Here is a 19,088-nt window from a genome sequence, read left to right as displayed (position 1 = left end):
TAATCAGGAAACGTTGGTCTGTAGATAAAATGCAGACTGTGAACCCTAGATGATCAACGGCCCATGTCTGAACAGGTATTGGTTTCTAGACTTACCATTACAGGAACTTTCCTTCTATTTTTGACCAGTACTGCCTTCTACAGTAATATGGGACACTTTATTTAAACATTCTGTATAGCTTTTTTAAAGCCATGATGACTGATAATCGTGCGCGATTGAAATATGTCTTCATACTTTTGAAATAGATAAAAGTCAAAAAGTTTGTTGATTTCCTAAAATTACTTGATGCTTTATTAAGTAAGTCAATAAATCTTGTGAGTAGTTGCAGTCTCTGAAATACTCTTTCATACCCTGCATTGCTGAATCCAATATATATCATCACAACATTAAAATTAGAGCAATGCCGACCTACACTGCCATATACTGTCAATCATTTTCGCCGCTGACCTCCTGCAAATGAAATAGCGTGGGAGCGATATCGACTCTGGTACTCTGTACAATACACTTCCAGGCAAATGCTAGTTACGTCACGTGACTTCTTGCATTGCAGTGCGTGCTGCCAAACTAGAAATATGGAACCAAGTGTAATACAGAGGTGTTTGTGGAAAGTAAACATCGTTCATCTCGCTGTCGTTTTCGTCGTAGTATGCGTACGCTCTGCTTACATTCAGTAGTGAGGCAGTGATGATGACAGGACATCCTGTTCTGGGACACATTGCTAAGAAATCATGAATAACATAACCAAGTGGGGGAAATATCTTTAGCCAAAATCTCCTGATAGAACTATTCTTCATTAATTTACAGAATCTAAAGAAAAAAAGCATCTCGCTTGAAACGTGGAAACGATGTGTAACCAATATAGTGCCACAAGTCGACTGGAATCTCGTTGGCTTCAAAGAGAATGTTCGAGAATTGACTTTGAAATTTATTTGGTTCGTTTCCCATGTAAAACCCATAAAAGAATCATAAAAGTTTACAGTATTCCTCAGCCACAGCAACATTACGAAGTCAAGTGAAGAGGCGACGAATAGTACTCTATACTAGTAATCTAAAGATTCACTATCGTTGCAATTATGTTTACGTATAAGTGGAATCATTTTCCTGTTGTGGAGACGTCCCATGAACTTACAAGAGTAACTTAACGATTCGATTTTTTTCTCCTGTGATGTATTACGCTGTTGAAGGAAATGGAGAAGCTATTAGATGATACTTAAAGATTCTGACTTAAAAGTACTGTCGTTACCATTATCGTTTATCGCTGTCAGCATTTTTAACGATATCATTGTTCTGAAATGCTCTACTGTGAAACTGTAGCAATAAAACGGGACTCAATCAATGTCGAAGGAGCGGAAGAGTATTCGTTTATTCCAACCTGCACCAATTACTGTCTGTAATGATGGTCAGATTAACTCAAGTTCATTACTTAACTTGAACAGTCCAAGCTAGGTGAACTTAAGATTCGTCCCCAGTGCTGATGACATTATACGAAATTTTATGTACATAAAGCTGGTTAACGCTATAGTATAAATCAGTTACAGTAGACGTAATGTCAACACAGCAAGGCTTATCTGGACGAATCCGAAATACTGGAAACCAATGAGCTTACCGAACAACCTTCCGTGCTCGCTGAGTGGCTGCCTTTTCCTCATCTTCGACAACAGTACATTTTCGACCTATGATTATCTGCTCGATTTTAGGCCACAAAGTTGAATCGTCCTATTAAATTAAAATTATATGCTGGAACCGGGGCCTGTCGTGGTCTCCACTTTCTCCCGCGGACTTTCCCTGTTGAAATCCATTACTTCTGCGGTACCAGAACTCTTATCTCAACCTTGTGCCTTCGATCTTCGGCAGCATTAACATCTTTTCCAATGAATCATGTCTTCTCGTTATTTGCCCAAAGTAGGTCAGTTTTTGTTTCAGACCTTCCAAGGAGCAACCTGGATTTATTTACTGTAATAATGACTAATTCGTTCTCTTTGCGGTCCATCAAACTCTAAGAACTTTCCTCCAACAACACTATTCAAAAGCGTCTATTGTGCGCCATTCAGCGTTGCTTATGGTTCAGGTTTTGCATCTGTACACCAGAAATGGGAAGACCATGGCTCTTACTGTACGAACCATTGTTGTTAGAAATCTCCAAAGAGGCGCCGTTACAGAAACTATCTCCTCTACCCCCCCCCCTCCCCACCCGCCCCCACCATCTTAAACTTGGAACTTGGTCCACCAGGAAAGAGAAGACCGAGTCGGATCGTTCATTATTTAAGACGTTTGACTCCTTGTTAGGAAAAATATGACTCAGACTCTCGTCCTGTCACCATGCCTTGGGAATTTTTTGGGATTTTCTAAATCACTGTCTGCGATTTGCAAGATGTGGTGGTGCAACTAGGGTAACTGGTGCCGGGGAGAAATTCATCGATAAACAGAACAATTGACATAGAAAAGCAATACAATGGATACCGCAGTCGGTATAACAAATGCCGGCGAAAAGCTGCAGTCTGTCATAGACGTCCAAAAACCGCGGGGGGGGGGGGGGGGGGAGGGGGGGCCTACATCTCCTAGGATCTGGGTACAAGCTTTCTATTCGTTAAGGGATTATCACAAATTTACAGCACTGATTGTCTGTGACTCTACTAAACTGCAGATAAAACTTTGCCGAGAGCAACGGGAAACGTCGCCGATTTCTTGGTACGACGGCGATTCCGGCGCTTTTCTGCATTCAGAGTGGTTGCGAACCTCGATAGAACCGTGCCTAAATAAGTGATGAGCTCAATCTGTTCTCTGACACTCCCTCCTACAGCAGTTTCTCTTCCACGATGATTTTTGCTCGACGTACTAACGGCATAAATACCTGTAGTTTCAAATACGATAAGATATACAGGTTGATTCTAAAGTCACTACACATTTTGTACTTACACTATTTTATTAACCATTATGTAATGGCACTGCAACTTATGTTACAATAGGACATAATTTCATTACATTTCAATGTGACCGGCTTGCACGTCTAGACACACCGCCAGCGCTCCACTGTAGACCGATAAACCTGCCCTAGTGTATCTGGTGTAATCTCAGCAGCTGCGGCTCGAATCCGCTGTGTTAAGTGTTCAGTGCTGCCGATTTTCACCTGGTATACCTTAAACTTGATACACCCCTATGCAAAAAGTCTAAGAGTGTCAAGTCAGGAGAGCGGGGTGCTCACATCCGTGGAGAGGAACGACCAACCCATCTGCCGGGAAATGCTTGATTCAGATAATACCGAACAACGAGGGCAAAATGTGGTGGTGCCCCATCCTGTTGAAAAACAACAGTATCCATAATCCCATCAGATATCAACCGGGTCTCCAAAAACTGTTCCAACATATCTAGGTATGTGGTTCCAGTAACGGTTTGTTCTGCGAAGAAGAAGGGCCCGTACACTGTTGACCTCGTTATCCCTAACCACACGTTCACTTTTGCTGTGTCCCGTTGCCACTCCTGCAGCACACCTGGTTGTTCGTCTGCCCAGATCCTGCAGTTGTGTCTGTTCACATGTCCACAGGTATGAAATGTAGCTTCATCACTGAACAAGACATTTTGCATCAAATTATCATTTTCCACAGCTTGTAGCGGGTCATGACACATAGCTTGTCTGGCTGCGTAGTCCTCCGCTTCAAGCTTATGTAGGACCTGGATATGGTACGCACGTTTGTGCAGCTTGTAACGAAGAACTCTCCATACAGTGGTTTGAGGAATACCAAGCTCCCTACTAAGTCTCCGGGTAGATGCGAAAGGGCTACGTGTGAAGGGCAATATCACTGCACACTTTGCACCGTGTCTGGCGTTATAGCCGGCCTCCCTGGACGTTCTTCATCTGCAACACTACCAGAACGCCGGAATTTATTGACTAGGGTCTTGATAGCAAGCTTGGTGGGGCCTGTTTTCCGGAACCGACGGGCAAAGTCTCTCAGCACCTGTTCATACGTCGTTCCACGGAGAGAAGCAGAAACAACAGCGATTCGTTCTTCTTTGGTTAGCATTTTGTCGTAGTACCTCCAAGAAACAAATCCTCCATTACTATATCACTGAAATGTACAGTGACTTACTATATCACTGAAATTTATAGTGACTAAGTATATCACTGAAATGTATAGTCACTTTAGAATCACCCTGTATATATCATTTCTCAAATTTAGTACTTAAGGTATGACACGTTTTCAAGTTAACCGAATCAGTTATATCAAGAATTGCAGTTTTAGAATTTTATCCAGTGTAGCGAAAAGGCTTACGGTCGCCCATTGTCTCAGGTTTTAGCCCTGGTTGCCACACAATTTTATCGTGTCCTCGAGTTCCAGTGTTTATCACAGCTACAGTTGTGAGTACGCCCGCATCTACAGACGTTAAAGTAACCTTTGGCGTGCCACAGGGGAATGTTATGGGACCATTGCTTTTCACAATATATACACTCCTGGAAATGGAAAAAAGAACACATTGACACCGGTGTGTCAGACCCACCATACTTGTTCCGGACACTGCGAGAGGGCTGCACAAGCAATGATCACACACACGGCACAGCGGACACACCAGGAACCGCGGTGTTGGCCGTCGAATGGCGCTAGCTGCGCAGCATTTGTGCACCGCCGCCGTCAGTGTCGGCCAGTTTGCCGTGGCATACGGAGCTCCATCGCAGTCTTTAACACTGGTAGCATGCCGCGACAGCGTGAACGTGAACCGTATGTGCAGTTGACGGACTTTGAGCGAGGGCGTATAGTGGGCATGCGGGAGGCTGGGTGGACGTACCGCCGAATTGCTCAGCACGTGGGGCGTGAGGTCTCCACAGTACATCGATGTTGTCGTCAGTGGTCGGCGGAAGGTGCACGTGCCCGTCGACCTGGGACCGGACCGCAGCGACGCACGGATGCACGCCAAGACCGTAGGATCCTACGCAGTGCCGTAGGGGACCGCACCGCCACTTCCCAGCAAATTAGGGACACTGTTGCTCCTGGGGTATCGGCGAGGACCATTCGCAACCGTCTCCATGAAGCTGGGCTACGGTCCCGCACACCGTTAGGCCGTCTTCCGCTCACGCCCCAAAATCGTGCAGCCCGCCTCCAGTGGTGTCGCGACAGGCGTGAATGGAGGGACGAATGGAGACGTGTCGTCTTCAGCGATGAGAGTCGCTTCTGCCTTGGTGCCAATGATGGTCGTATGCGTGTTTGGCGCCGTGCAGGTGAGCGCCACAATCAGGACTGCATACGACCGAGGCACACAGGGCCAACACCCGGCATCATGGTGTGGGGAGCGATCTCCTACACTGGCCGTACACCACTGGTGATCGTCGAGGGGACACTGAATAGTGCACGGTACATCCAAACCGTCATCGAACCCATCATTCTACCATTCTTGACCGGCAAGGGAACTTGCTGTTCCAACAGGACAATGCACGTCTGCATGTATCCCGTGCCACCCAACGTGCTCTAGAAGGTGTAAGTCAACTACCCTGGCCAGCAAGATCTCCGGATCTGTCCCCCATTGAGCATGTTTGGGACTGAATGAAGCGTCGTCTCACGCGGTCTGCACGTCCAGCACGAACGCTGGTCCAACTGAGGCGCCAGGTGGAAATGGCATGGCAAGCCGTTCCACAGGACTACATCCAGCATCTCTACGATCGTCTCCATGGGAGAATAGCAGCCTGCATTGCTGCGAAAGGTGGATATACACTGTACTAGTGCCGACATTGTGCATGCTCTGTTGCCTGTGTCTATGTGCCTGTGGTTCTGTCAGTGTGATCATGTGATGTATCTGACCCCAGGAATGTGTCAATAAAGTTTCCTCTTCCTGGGACAATGAATTCACGGTGTTCTTATTTCAATTTCCAGGAGTGTACATAAGTGACCTAGTAAATAGTGTCGGCAGTTCCGTGCGACATTTCGCGGATGATGCTGTAGTATACAGAGAAGTCGCAGCATTACAAAATTGCAGCGAAATGCAGGAAGATCTGCAGCGGATAGGCACTTGGTGCAGGGAGTGGCAACTGACCCTTAACATAGACAAATTTAATGAATTGCGAATACATAGAAAGAAGCATCCTTCATTGTATGATTATATGATAGCGGAACAAACACTGGTAGCAGTTACTTCTGTAAAATGTCTGGGAGTATGCGTGCGGAACGATTTGAAGTGGAATGATCATATAAAATTAATTGTTGGTAAGGCGGGTGTCAGGTCGAGATTCATTGGGAGAGTCCTTAGAAAATGTAGTCCATCAACAAAGGAGGTGGCTTACAAAACACTCGTTCGACCTATACTTGAGTATTGCTCATCAGTGTGGGATCCGTGCCAGGTCGGGTTGACAGAGGAAATAGAGAAGATCCAAAGAAGAGCGGCGCGTTTCGGCACAGGGTTATATGGTAAGCGTGATAGCGTTACGGATATGTTTAGCAAACTCAAGTGGCAGACTGTGCAAGAGAAGCGCTCTGCATCGCAGTGTAGCTTGCTGTCCATGTTTCGAGAGGGTGCGTTTCTGTATGAGCTATCGAATATATTGCTTCCCCCTACTTATACCTCCCGAGCAGATCACGAATGTAAAATGAGAGAGATTCGAGCGCGCACGGAGGCTTTCCGGCAGTCGTTCTTCCCGCGAACCATACGCGAGTGGAACAGAAAGGGAGGTAATGACAGTGGCACGTAAAGTGCCCTCCGCCACACACCGTTGGGTGGCTTCTGGAGTATAAATGTAGATGTAGTTGTTTGACCGATGCTTGGCGTCGTTCATTATCAGTCACACTATAAACAAATTACGAAATTAGTCTATCGTCGTCCGTGTAAGTCTTGCAGGAAGTGAGGGCAAAGAACGTTCTGTTTGTGAGCGACACAAGGTCCTCGCTGTCGATGTAATGAATATCTGTCCGGCGAGCTCCGCCGCAGGAGACGGGAGGTGAACAAGTGGGGCACACTGCTGGGCGAGGTGCATGCCGGGACATGCATGCGGCTGGCTTCTGTCCGGTAGCCGGTAGCCAATAGCTGGGTGGCCGGTGGCCGGTGGCCGGTAGCCGGTAGCCGGTAGCTGAGCAGAGCAAACAGCACCGCGCTCGCCTCTATCGGCGTCTATGCCGCCCACGTTACACAAACACCAGCGCCGCCTGTTTATCATCAATCAGTGAGCAAACATGCTACCGCGGGCCGTAATTTCTGTGTTAGTGCTTCCATTCAGAGCGGGTTAAGTAGCGCTAAGTAAGGCCGCTTACAGAATACCTGCTCCTTGTTCTAATGGTGCCACGTATTTAACCTCGCCTGTCTTTTTTACCCAACTCGGCCCTGCTGGCTCTCGCAACGAGCAGCGTTTCTCGAGGAACGACTGGTGTGATTAGTCAGTGGGTGTCAGCGTTGCTAACGACGGGACAAATTTCGTGTTTAAGTAAAGTTCCGCATTGTGGCCCTAGACGGACCAGTGGGGGTCCCACCGACCGCCATGTCGTCCCTTGCCAGCGGCGTCATTCAATCGGGTATACTGCAGTTTGTTGTCAGCAAGCCACTCTCCCGGGCGTTGTCGGGTTTGTTGACCTCGCAGCCACATCTAGTTGGTCGAGTAGCTAGTCATTTGGCCTCAGCAGGCTTAGTGCAACGGCATACCAGTTCTCCCACAGAAGAAACATCTCTGGCAGTTTCCAGAATGAGATTTTCACTCTGCAGCGGAGTGTGCGCTGATATGAAACTTCCTGGCAGATTAAAACTGTGTGCCGGACCGAGACTCGAACTCGGGACTTTTGCCTCAGATGGTGGAGCACTTTCCCGCGAAAGGCAAATGTCCCGAGTTCGAGTCGCGATCCGGCACACAGTTTCAATCTGCCAGGAAGTTTCATCTCTGGCAGTACCGGGAATCGATGCAGGGTCCCCCGAATGGCGGTCAGCACTGCTGACCACATAATAGGGGACCGTACCAATTTCCTCTCACTGATTTCATTTATATTCACAGGCGTGAAGGACACGACTAGGACTTCAATATGCATAAACAGGAGGCCGCAACTCTTCAACCATTTTCCTGAAAATAGACCTCGAAAATTTTAGGCGTGCTTGTCTACTTTTATATAGTCACTAGTATTCAAGAAGTCCGAAATCGAGTGAGAGCTTAGTTCCGTAAGCGCGATGTCTTTGGATCGAATCTCACTACAGTTACTTCCCTTTCTTCATTCTCACTTTGTTCTGACAACAACAGATATCTGTGGAACACCATGAAATTTTATGATGAGCAAGACTCGTTTATGAACGTAAACCACGTTTGTTTTTCAATTGACGTCCAAGAGACCGCGCGCTTGTGAAACTATCAGCTTACTCGTTCGGCTGAGCAGTTCTTGAATACAAGCGTTCGCACAAAGTACACTGGCACACCTAAAAATTTCAAACACGATTTTATCGGAAACGGTTGAGAGTTGCGTCTTCCTGTTTACGTATGTTGAGGTACTAAGTCGTGCCCTACACTTTCTGTCAACATGGATCAAATTGATTGGAGGGGGTTCTAGGGGGGCGGGGGGTGGAGTTCGTATTGTCCTCTCGTCAGCTACGGAGGCGGACAATTTCGTGCGTGTTGACATCATATTTGGCAGAAGCGATCTATCATGGTGATGGACGTTGTCTGAGGTCTTCGTAAACGGAAGCGAATTCTACCCTGCTACAGAGATTTCCCTCCTTGGCTTGCTTATATCGAACAAGCTCCGAGTCTCTCAGGATATCGACACAACAGTACTCGGAACTCGAACCTCCTTAGCCCCTCTCTCTTCAGATGTCTAAAATTGTCCCTCGATTCGAGCGGCATCCATAGGAGGAAACGTGAGATATATCGGCCTAGCAACACCGAAAATCTTTTCTGAAGATTATCAGTCTGTTAGCTGGTTTGATCCCGCCATCTTCATTTTGCTGTTTTGCCCTGACCTTTGTGTATTATGCCTAACATCCTCAGCCGTAGTGTTACCATTCCTAGATACTTCTTACCCAACACTATGTTTTCCTTTCCGCACACTATTCCTTCCTAAGGATATGACAGGGATGTAATGGTCGGTAATGTAGTGGGACAACGTTCTAATCTATCCCCAATGTTACTCAGTCCGTAATACGGACTACGGATGAAGGGCAACAGTCGGATTTCATATTTCTAGAATTCCGGAAAGCATTTGACACGGTGTCCCATTGCAGGCTGTTAATGAAGGTACGAGTGTATGGAATAACTTCACAAATATATGAGTGGCTCTAAGACTTATAAAGTAATAGAACCCAGGATGCTGTGGTGTACAGTAGGATGTAGAAGTTGAGTGACTGTAGAAAGGTACAAGACGACTTGGGCAAAATTTGTAGTTTCTGTGATGGATGGCAGCTAGCTCTAAAAGTGGAAAAATGTAAGTTAATGTCGATGAGGAGGAAGAACAAACCTGCATTGTTCGGACGCAGTATTACATAGTGTCCTGCTTGACATAGTCAAGTCATTTAAACAATTGGGCGTAACTTTGCAAAGCAATATGGAATGGTTCAAATGGTTCTGAGCACTATGGGACTTAACTTATAAGGTCATCACTCCCCTAGAACTTAGAACCACTTAAACCTAACTAACCTAAGGACATCACACACATCCATGCTCGAGGCAGGATTCGAACCTGCGATCGTAGCGGTCGTGCGGTTCCAGACTGTAGCGTCTATAACCGCTCGACCACCCCGGCCGGCAATATGGAATGGAACGTGGAGTTTGGAATAACACTTAAATGTTACGGAGATGCTTTCGGGAACTCAAATTGGAATCCCTGGTGGGAAGGGGACGTCCTTTCCGAGAAACACTATTGAGAAAATTTAGAGAACCGACATCTGAAGGTGGCTGCCGAACTATTCTAGTTCCGCCAACAAACAATGCTCGTAAGAGCCACGAAGTTAAGATACGAGAAATTAAGGCTCATACGCAGGCATATATACAGTCGCTTTTGCCTCGCTCTGTTTGCGAGTGGGACAGGAAAAGTTTGGTTGGTTGGTTCGGGGTCATCAGTCCCATAGGATTAGGGAAAGATGGGGAAGGAAGTCGGCCGTGCCCTTTCAAAGGAACCATCCCGGCATTTACTTAAAGCGATTTGAGGAAATCTCGAAAAACATAAGTCAGGATGTCTGGATGTGGGGTTTGAACCGTCGTCCTCCAGAATGCGAGTCCAGTGTGCTGTCCACTGCCACTTCGCTCGGTAACAGGAAAGAAAATGACTAGTAGTCTTACAGGGTACTCTCCGCCAAGTACTGTACGATGGCTTGCAAAATCTCGATGTAGATGTAGATGCAGGTGTAGATAAAGATGAAGCTCTCAAGGAATCAGAGGGTAGAAGGAAACTCAAGTTCAGCGAGGAGAGGGAGAAAATGGTTGAGGCCCAATGATCAAATCGTAATTCTGTCTGAGGCCGCAAGGCTTCGAGCAGAGTTGAGCGGAGAGGACGGCTTCTTGAAAAGAGATAAGGTGAACGTCAAAAAAGTAAAGCAGCAGTAATGGAATGCATTAAATTATCACGTGATGCTGGGGAATTACATTAAGAAATGAGACACTAGAAGTAGTACATGAATTTTCTTATTTGGGTTGGAAAATAACTGAATATGACTGAAATAGTGAAGACACAAAACGCCGACTACCAACAGCAAGAAAAGTGATTCTGAAAAAGAGATATCGTAAACGTGGTATATAAATGGAAATAAGTTTCATTTAATTTACGTCTATAGCCACAAACTTTTCGTTAACGGATTACCGGTATCGGTCTTTAATGACCATCATCAGATCTGCAGCAAAAGTGGAAAAAACGTAAATACACTAGCATATTGTCTACAGCTTAAAAACAATACATAGACCATAGTGAAATGTAGTATTGACAAAATTTACATTTGTGCGCTTTAAGTATGGAAAGGCATACGGAACCGCGCGGCCGGGCATGGATGTGTGTGATGTCCTTCGGTTAGTTAGGTTTAAGTAGTTCTAGGTTCTAGGGGACTGATGACATCAGATGTTAAGTCACATAGTGCTCAGAGCCATTTGAACCAAAAGGCATACCTGTTTCACAAAAAACAATGTTCTAATGTACTAGAGCCATAGTGACATCGTCAAATGTTAAATACATGTAAATAATACATATGAATAACATCATATGCACGAGTCATGTTGTCAGTAGCATTACTGTTTAAAACAAGCTGCCGTAGAGTAGCCACAAGATGTTTGTGTTGTAAGGTCACCAGATGTCGCTAATGTCGGCATACCATTTCTGCAGCCGAGGTATCGTATATAGATTCTGCATTCTTTCGAAGCTTTGTAAAATTCAGGGTGTCCATTATGATTTCTCTCGGATGGCTTTACATAACTGAAAAATCATAATCTGCTGCGTTCTGATTTTTAATCCTAATTTTATCTCTGAATCAATAATGAAAATGGCCAAGAGCAGTGAATTACGAGGCGGAATTGGCAGACGAAAACGTGAAACAGCTTTGAGTAGCAGCCATTGAAATCCTATAAAACACCAAGAATGGGATCTACAAGTTACGGAAAAAAAGACTGTTTTTGCCAACCTGGACTTGGGTGACGAGTTTCTTAATACTGTTCCTTAGTAGCGGCATCAAAATGAAGATTTAGTCAATCTGAATTAAGTGAAGGCAATAAATGATACGGCAGAAAGGGGCGTCAAGCTCATGGATAACTACAGCAAATTATTTGTAATAAAACGAGAAACAGACGTTCTTCATATTATATCATAATATCACCTTTAACTTTCAGGACATAAAAAACACTTTACCAAAGGAAACGGATTTGTTAAAGAAAATCTGACTTTCTCATTTTATTGCGTCACTTAGTAGATGGTTAACGCTATAAACTGAATTATTAAAGTCAATACAAAAAGAATTTAATAAATAAGTTGAAAGTAATCGGTTGATCAGTTACTACAGTGTTATATTTTTTTAGATGAAAAAATAAATGCCGTGTTTATATAATTGTTCGTTTTTTTTAAATGTAGGCACAGAGAGGCAACTCTGGAAGCCAGGTGAAACACAACTCATTTTTTCGTGCAATGGAAACAAAGTAGAGGGTAGAACAAAGAAAAACCAAACTTTGAAATTAAGAGCCACACTGATCAAAAGTATCTGGAAAGCATTAGTAACATAAATATGGAATGTGTCTACCCTTCTTCTCTATGACGGCCTGAACTTAACTGGGGACACTGAATAATGTGGCTGAATGAAGTGGAATGGCGGCCCATTCTTCCTCAGCAGCCGAACCCAGAGAAGATAGGGACGTTGGGTCATCCCCAAATGTGTTCCTCTAGGTTCAGGTAGAGACTCTGGGCGGGCTAGTCCATTTCAGAAGTGTTATTGTCTCCAAACTATTGTTTCACAGATGATGCTTTATGAGAGGGTATTTTGTCATTCTGATACAAACAATCATCGTCTATAAAACAGTTCCTCTACTGTACTTAGTACAGAACGCTCCGAATTGTGTTCATAGCCTGCGGCATTTAGCGATTTTGTTAGCGCAGTAAGGGGAGCACACCCTACCTACGAAAAACACCCTCATACAGTAACATCACCTCCTCCGAGACCGATGACCATAGCAGTCTGGTCCCTTTAATCCCACAACCCGTCCTCCGTACTTCAGTGTTGGTATTACACATGACGGCAATAGGCAAACCCAAACACGTCCATTTAATTGGAGCAAGTATAGCGTGACTCATCACCTCAAAATCATCCGTTTCCAGTCATCCACCGTCTAGTGGCGTCGCGTTTTTACACCACCCCAAGCGTCGTTTATCATTGACTACACAAAAGAGTTGCTTGTGAGAAGCTGCTGCACAGTTGCACCTCATTCTTTTCAACTCGCTACGCACAGTCATTGTGCTAGCTGGACTTCTGGAAGCACTGTGGAAATCACGCCGATTTCATGCTGTTTTGTATGTCCACCATCCACAATTCTAATTTTCTACGGTGCTTAACGGTCTGTACATGAGGCGTGCCTGCTCCTGTTTAACTCCGGTCGTTCCTTCGCGTTTACGCTTCATAATAAGACACGGCTGCAAAATATTAACGCGAATTCTTTGCAGACGAATGGAAAAACTGGTAGAAGCCGACCTCGGGGAAGATCAGTTTGGATTCCGTGGAAATGTTGGAACACGGGAGGCAATACTGACCCTACGGCTTATCTTAGAAAATAGATTAAGGAAAGGCAAACCTACGTTTCTAGCATTTGTAGACTTAGAGAGGCTTTTGGCAATGTTGACTGGAATACTCTCTTTCAAATTCTGTAGGTGCCGGGGGTAAAATACAGGGAGCGAAAGGCTATTTACAATTTGCACAGAAACCAGATGGCAGTTATGAGTCGAGGGGCATGAAAGGGAAGCAGTTGTTGGGTAGGGTGTGAGACAGGGCTGTAGCCTCTCCCCGATGTTATTCAATCTGTATATTGAGCAAGCAGTAAAGGGAACAAAAGAAAAATTCGGAGTAGGTATTAAAACCATGGGGAAGAAATAAAAACTTTGAGGTTCGCCGATGACATTGTAATTCTGTCAGAGACAGCAAAGGACTTGGAAGAGCAGTTGAACGGAATGGACCGTGTCTTCAAAGGAGGATATAAGACGAACATCAACAAAACCCAACGAGGATATTGGAATGTAGTCTAATTAAATCGGGTGATGCTGAAGGAATTAGATTAGGAAATGAGACACTTAAAGTAGTAATGGAGTTTCGCTATTGGGGGATCAAAATAACCGATGATGGTCGAAGTAGAGAGGATATAAAATGTAGACTGGCAATGGTAAGGAAAGCGTTTCTGAAGAAGAGAAATTTGTTAACATCGAGTATAGATTTAAATCTCAGGAAGTCGTTTCTGAAAGTATTTGTATGGAGTGTGGCCATGTATGGAAGTGAAACGTGGACGGTAAATAGTTTGGACGAGAAGAGAATAGAAGCTTTCGAAATGTGGTGCTACAGAAGAATGCTGAAGATTGGATGGGTAGATCACATAACTAATGAGGAGGTATTGGTTCAAATGGCTCTGAGCACTATGGGACTCAACATCTTAGGCCATAAGTCCCCTAGAACTTAGAACTACTTAAACCTAACTAACCTAAGGACATCACACACACCCATGCCCGAGGCAGGATTCGAACCTGCGACCGTAGCAGTCCCGCGGTTCCGGACTGCAGCGCCAGAACCGCTAGACCACCGCGGCCGGCTATGAGGAGGTATTGAATAGGATTGGGGAAAAGAGGAGTTTGTGGCACAAGTTGACTAGAATAAGGGATCAGTTGGTAGGACATGTTCTGAGGCATCAAGGTATCACTAATTTAGTATTGGAGGGCAGCGTGGAGGGTAAAAATCGTAGAGGGAGACCAAGAGATGAATACACTAAGCAGATTCAGAAGGATGTAGGCTGCAGTAGGTACTGGGAGATGAAGAAGCTTGCACAGGATAGGGTAGCATGGAGAGCTGCATCAAACCAGTCTCAGGACTGAAGACCACAACAACAACAACAACAACAACAATGATGTCACTAAAAATCGCCTTGGGCAGCTCTAGAAGGGTTGAAATGTCCCCAATTGATTTGTTACATAGGTGACATCGAATGACTAGTCTACGTTACAAGACACTGAGCTCTTCCGACGACCCATTCTGCTGTTAGTGCTCGTCTACTGACAACACAATACTTTCTGCTTCCTTTTATAGTGGCGGGTCCTCCTCTCGTGATACTAGTGGCCAATTCTGCATTATATAGAGATGCCCGGAAACCTTTGATCAGATAGTGTGCGTGTCTCGATAATAGTGAATGTTAGCGGTAGACAATTTGCTGTTTACTTTTGCAGCCCCACTGCCCGAGTTCCCAGCTCCTCCCTTGCCGCGCCCGCAAGCGCTCGGCGCGCCGGAACAGTGCGTGACGCGTGGCGCTGGTGTTGCAGAGAAGCGGCGGCTCAGCCTGTGCGTGGGGTGCGGCGCGCAGATCCACGACCAGTACATCCTGCGCGTGGCGCCCGACCTCGAGTGGCACGCCGCCTGCCTCAAGTGCGCCGAGTGCCACCAGTTCCTGGACGAGACGTGCACCTGCTTCGTCCGCGACGGCAAGACGTACTGCAAGCGCGACTACGTCAGGTACCACACGCAGCCCGCTGCACTCAGCCCTTCACTAGTTCGTACTGGCAGCTCAGGCCTTCTGTCATGCCCAACCGGGCATCTTACCTGTCCATTAGCAATGACGTGTCTACATCTCCACCAGCTTCGATTCCATAAGGAATAGTTCTGTATATTATCATAAGGAAGGGTAGGAACACAGCAGTCAGTAGCAATCACCTTTGGTTTTTTTTATTGTTTTTGCGTAGCCACATTACAACTATAAACAACTATCTTCAGTGCATTTGACTGAATTGTAATCCAACAAACTCGAAGCAATACATGTCACCGCACGACATTACTGGTGTACTAGCAAAGTTTCCTTCTGCCCTTATCTGTACTGCTGCGAGTTTGCTGGATTATAGCTCACTCAAATGCACTGAAAATGGCTATTTATAGCTGCAATATTGATATGCGTGAATCATAAAAAACCAATGGGATTGTGACTGATTGCTGTGTCCTTAGCCTTTCTTACAGCTACACTACTGGCCGTTAAAATTACTACACCAAGAAGAAATCCAGATGATAAACGGGTATTCACTGGACAAATATATTATACTGGAACTGACATGTGATTACATTTTCTCGCAATTTGGGTGCATAGATCCTGAGAAATCAGTACCCAGAACAACCACCTCTGGTCGTAATAACGGCATTGATACGCCTGGGCAGTGTGTCAAACAGAGCTTGGATGGCGTGTACAGGTACAGCTGCCCATGCAGCTTGAACACAACACCACATTTCATCAAGAGTAGTAGTCACTGGCGTATTGTGACGAGCCAGCTGCTCGGCCACCACTGACCAGACGTTTTCAATTGGTGAGAGATCTGGAGAATGTGCTGGCCAGTGCAGCAGTCGAACATTTTCTGTATCCAGAAAGGCCCGTACAGGACCTGCAACATGCGGTCGTGCATTATCGTGCTGAAATGTAGGGTTTCGCAGAGATCGAATGAAGGGTAGAGCCACGGGTCGTAACACATCTGAAATTTAACGTCCACTGTTCAAAGTGCCGTCAATGCGAACAAGAGGTGACCGAGACGTGTAACCAAAGGCACCCAGTACCATCACGCCGGGTGATAGGCCAGTATGGTGATGACGAATACACGCTTCCAATGTGCGTTCACCGCGATGTCGCTAAACACGGATGCGACCGTCATGATGCTGTAAACAGAACCTGGATTCATCCGAAAAAATTATGTTTTGCCATTCGTGCACCCAGGTTCGTCGTTGAGTACACCATCGCAGGCGCTCCTGTCTGTGATGCAGCGTCAAGGGTAACCGCAGCCATGGTCTCCGAGCTGATAATCCATGCTGCTGCAAACGTCGTCGAACTGTTCGTGCAGATGGTCGTTGTCTTGCAAACGTCCCCATCTGTTGACTCAGGGATCGAGACGTGGGTGCACGATCCGTTGCAGTCATGCGGATAAGATGCCTACCATCTCGACTGCTTGTGATACGAGGCCATTGGGATCCAGCACGGCGTTCCGTATTACCCTCCTATACCCACCGATTCCATATTCTGCTAACAGTAATTGAATCTCGACCAAAGCGAGCAGCAATGTCGCGATACGATAAACCGCAATCGCGATAGGCTAGACGCCGATCTTTATCAGAGTCACAGCATCTTCTTCCTGTCGGTTAAATTTCGTGTCTGTAGCACGTCATCTTCGTGGTGTAGCACTTTTAATGGCCAGGAGTGTGCATATCCTCACATGTATTGCTGCGAGTTTGCTAGATTATAGCTCACTCAAATGCACTGAAGATGGCTTTTTATAGCTGCAATATTGATATGTGTGAATCATAAAAGACAATGGGATTGTGACTGATTGCTGTATCCTTAGCCTTTCTTACATGTACGTCTATACTTCGCAAGCCACCTCACGGTGTGCGGTAGAGAGTACTTATGGTCACTATCATCTGGAGAGTATTGTACAGCTGACGCCACTTCTCGATTCCCATGTTCGACTTCTTCCGACGCTCGCAGCCTCATCCTTGTAGTCCTCTGGCATTCATCGCGTCCCGGACCTCTCGACTCCAGCTCCTCCTAGGTAGTCCAAACTTTCCTTTTTGCACTGGGGTTCACGGCCACATTTTCTTTGGCCATCGGCTATCGTCCTTTCCAGATGTCCATACCACTTTAATCGTTTCATCTCTATGTTGTCTATTATTGATTTATCGACATCCATAATCTCTCTTGCGTTTATAATTGGTAAACTTCCCAGCCTGGAGATGCCATAACCTCGTCTCCATAAGTTCATCTCTAGCCCAAGCAACTTGTTTCTCTGACGCTTGTTGATAACTCACGGTCATGCTACGTACATAGCGATGTATTCAACAATTGAATGATATATCACCTGTTTCGTCGTTTTTGTTTTTTGTTATGTTATTCCAAAGGACCGAGTTCAGTTGTCGTACAGCCGTTCTGCCCATATTTTATCATTTCTCACCTTCACTTTTTCCGTTTTATAGCCTCATAATCCCCAGGTACTTAAGACTTAAATCCTTATATCTTACTGGTTTCAACCTCCAGGTCTTCTATGGTACTGCCACCAACCTGTTGATATTCGGTTTTTGCCATACTTATTCTGAAGCCCTATCCTTCATAGTCCTCTTTCAAATTTCGAGGCATGTACTCAGCATCATACTGGTCTCCCGCTACGACCTCGTCATCAGCGAAGAGAACTGTACACAGGGTTTCATCACCCACAGGGACTCCCATGCAACCGTATTTGTTCCTCCATATGGATTTTAAACAGCGTTGGTTCTGTAGCATACCTCTGGCGTAGCCCTGATTTAATAGGAAACTCCAGTGACACTGAATGTCCTACTTTGGCGAAGCTCACACAGAACCGTTTAACTACTTTGACGTAAATATTTGACAAGCCCCTATTCTCCGTACTTACCCACAGATTCTTTCGTGCTACCGTATCACAGGCTTTCTGCAAATCCACGAAGGATAAATAGGTTCCTCTCACTCTGGCAATTCTCTGCTCTGTTAGATTCCATAACATGAATGTTCTATAGGCAGCATTATTATTTCCGCCCTGCCCTGTTCCATTCGTGAATGGTGTGTAGGAAGAAGGACTGTCTGTAAACTTCCGTATGCGTTCTAATTTCTCTGATTTTCTGGTTATGGTTACTTCTTGAGATATATGTGGGAGGAAGTGATTCGTTGTCAGACTCTTCTTCGAACGTACGCACTCAGAATTTCAACACTAAGCCCCTTCGTGACAGACGACACATTTCTTGTAGTTTCTGCCACTGAAAGTTCGTTGAGCAACTCCGAAACGCTCTCCCTCTAACTAATCCTACTTTATAAGGGTCCCAGAGTAATGAACAATACTCAAGAACCGGTCAAGTGCGCTGTAAGTCACGTCTTTTGTATATTAGCTACTTTTCGTTAACATCCTCCCAGTGACGCCTGCTGTCAGTTTTCTGCGGTAATTCCGAAAATGGCTCTGAGCACTATGCTACTTAACTGTTGAGGTCATCAGTCGGCTGGAACTTAGAACTAATTAAACCTAACTAACCTAAGGACATCACACACATCCATGCCCGAGGCAGGATTCGAAGCTGCGACCGTAGTGGTAGCACGGTTCCAGACTGTAGCGCCTAGAACCGCACGGCCACTCCGGCCGGCCCACTGTAGGTCGCTCCGGACTGTTACTCCTAGGCGTTTTACGGCTTCATCTTCCTGCAATACCATAATACATCAGTAATGGATCTTTTCGCCTATTTACGCGCAATATTTTGCATTTATTTGCGTTAAGGGGCAACTGACAGTTCTTGCACCAATCTTCGATACTCTGTAGGCCTTCCTACATTTCGCTACCATCTTCCGGCCTTCCTGTTTTCCTCTAAGGTCGGCCCTGGCGGTCTAGTGGTAAGGCACGTGACTGGAAACAGAGGTCACGGGATCGAAACCCTGAAATTTTCAGTCTGCTTTTAATCTAGCCTTC

General features: G+C 45.6%; 1 protein-coding gene across 1 annotated transcript in view; it reads left to right on the top strand.

Annotated features, from left to right (window-relative positions):
- The window catches only part of LOC124616106 (insulin gene enhancer protein isl-1), a 448,316-nt gene that overhangs the window by 231,967 nt on the left and 197,261 nt on the right, over positions 1–19,088 (top strand). Inside the window, exon 3 of the mRNA XM_047144366.1 lies at positions 14,922–15,111. Coding sequence (XP_047000322.1) covers positions 14,922–15,111 — 190 coding nt within the window. The remainder of the gene's footprint in view (positions 1–14,921; positions 15,112–19,088) is intronic.

The sequence above is a fragment of the Schistocerca americana genome, chromosome 5 (genome assembly GCF_021461395.2).
Source record: "Schistocerca americana isolate TAMUIC-IGC-003095 chromosome 5, iqSchAmer2.1, whole genome shotgun sequence".
Classification (NCBI taxonomy): Eukaryota; Metazoa; Arthropoda; class Insecta; order Orthoptera; family Acrididae; genus Schistocerca; species Schistocerca americana.
This window is presented reverse-complemented; position numbering and strand designations above follow the sequence as displayed.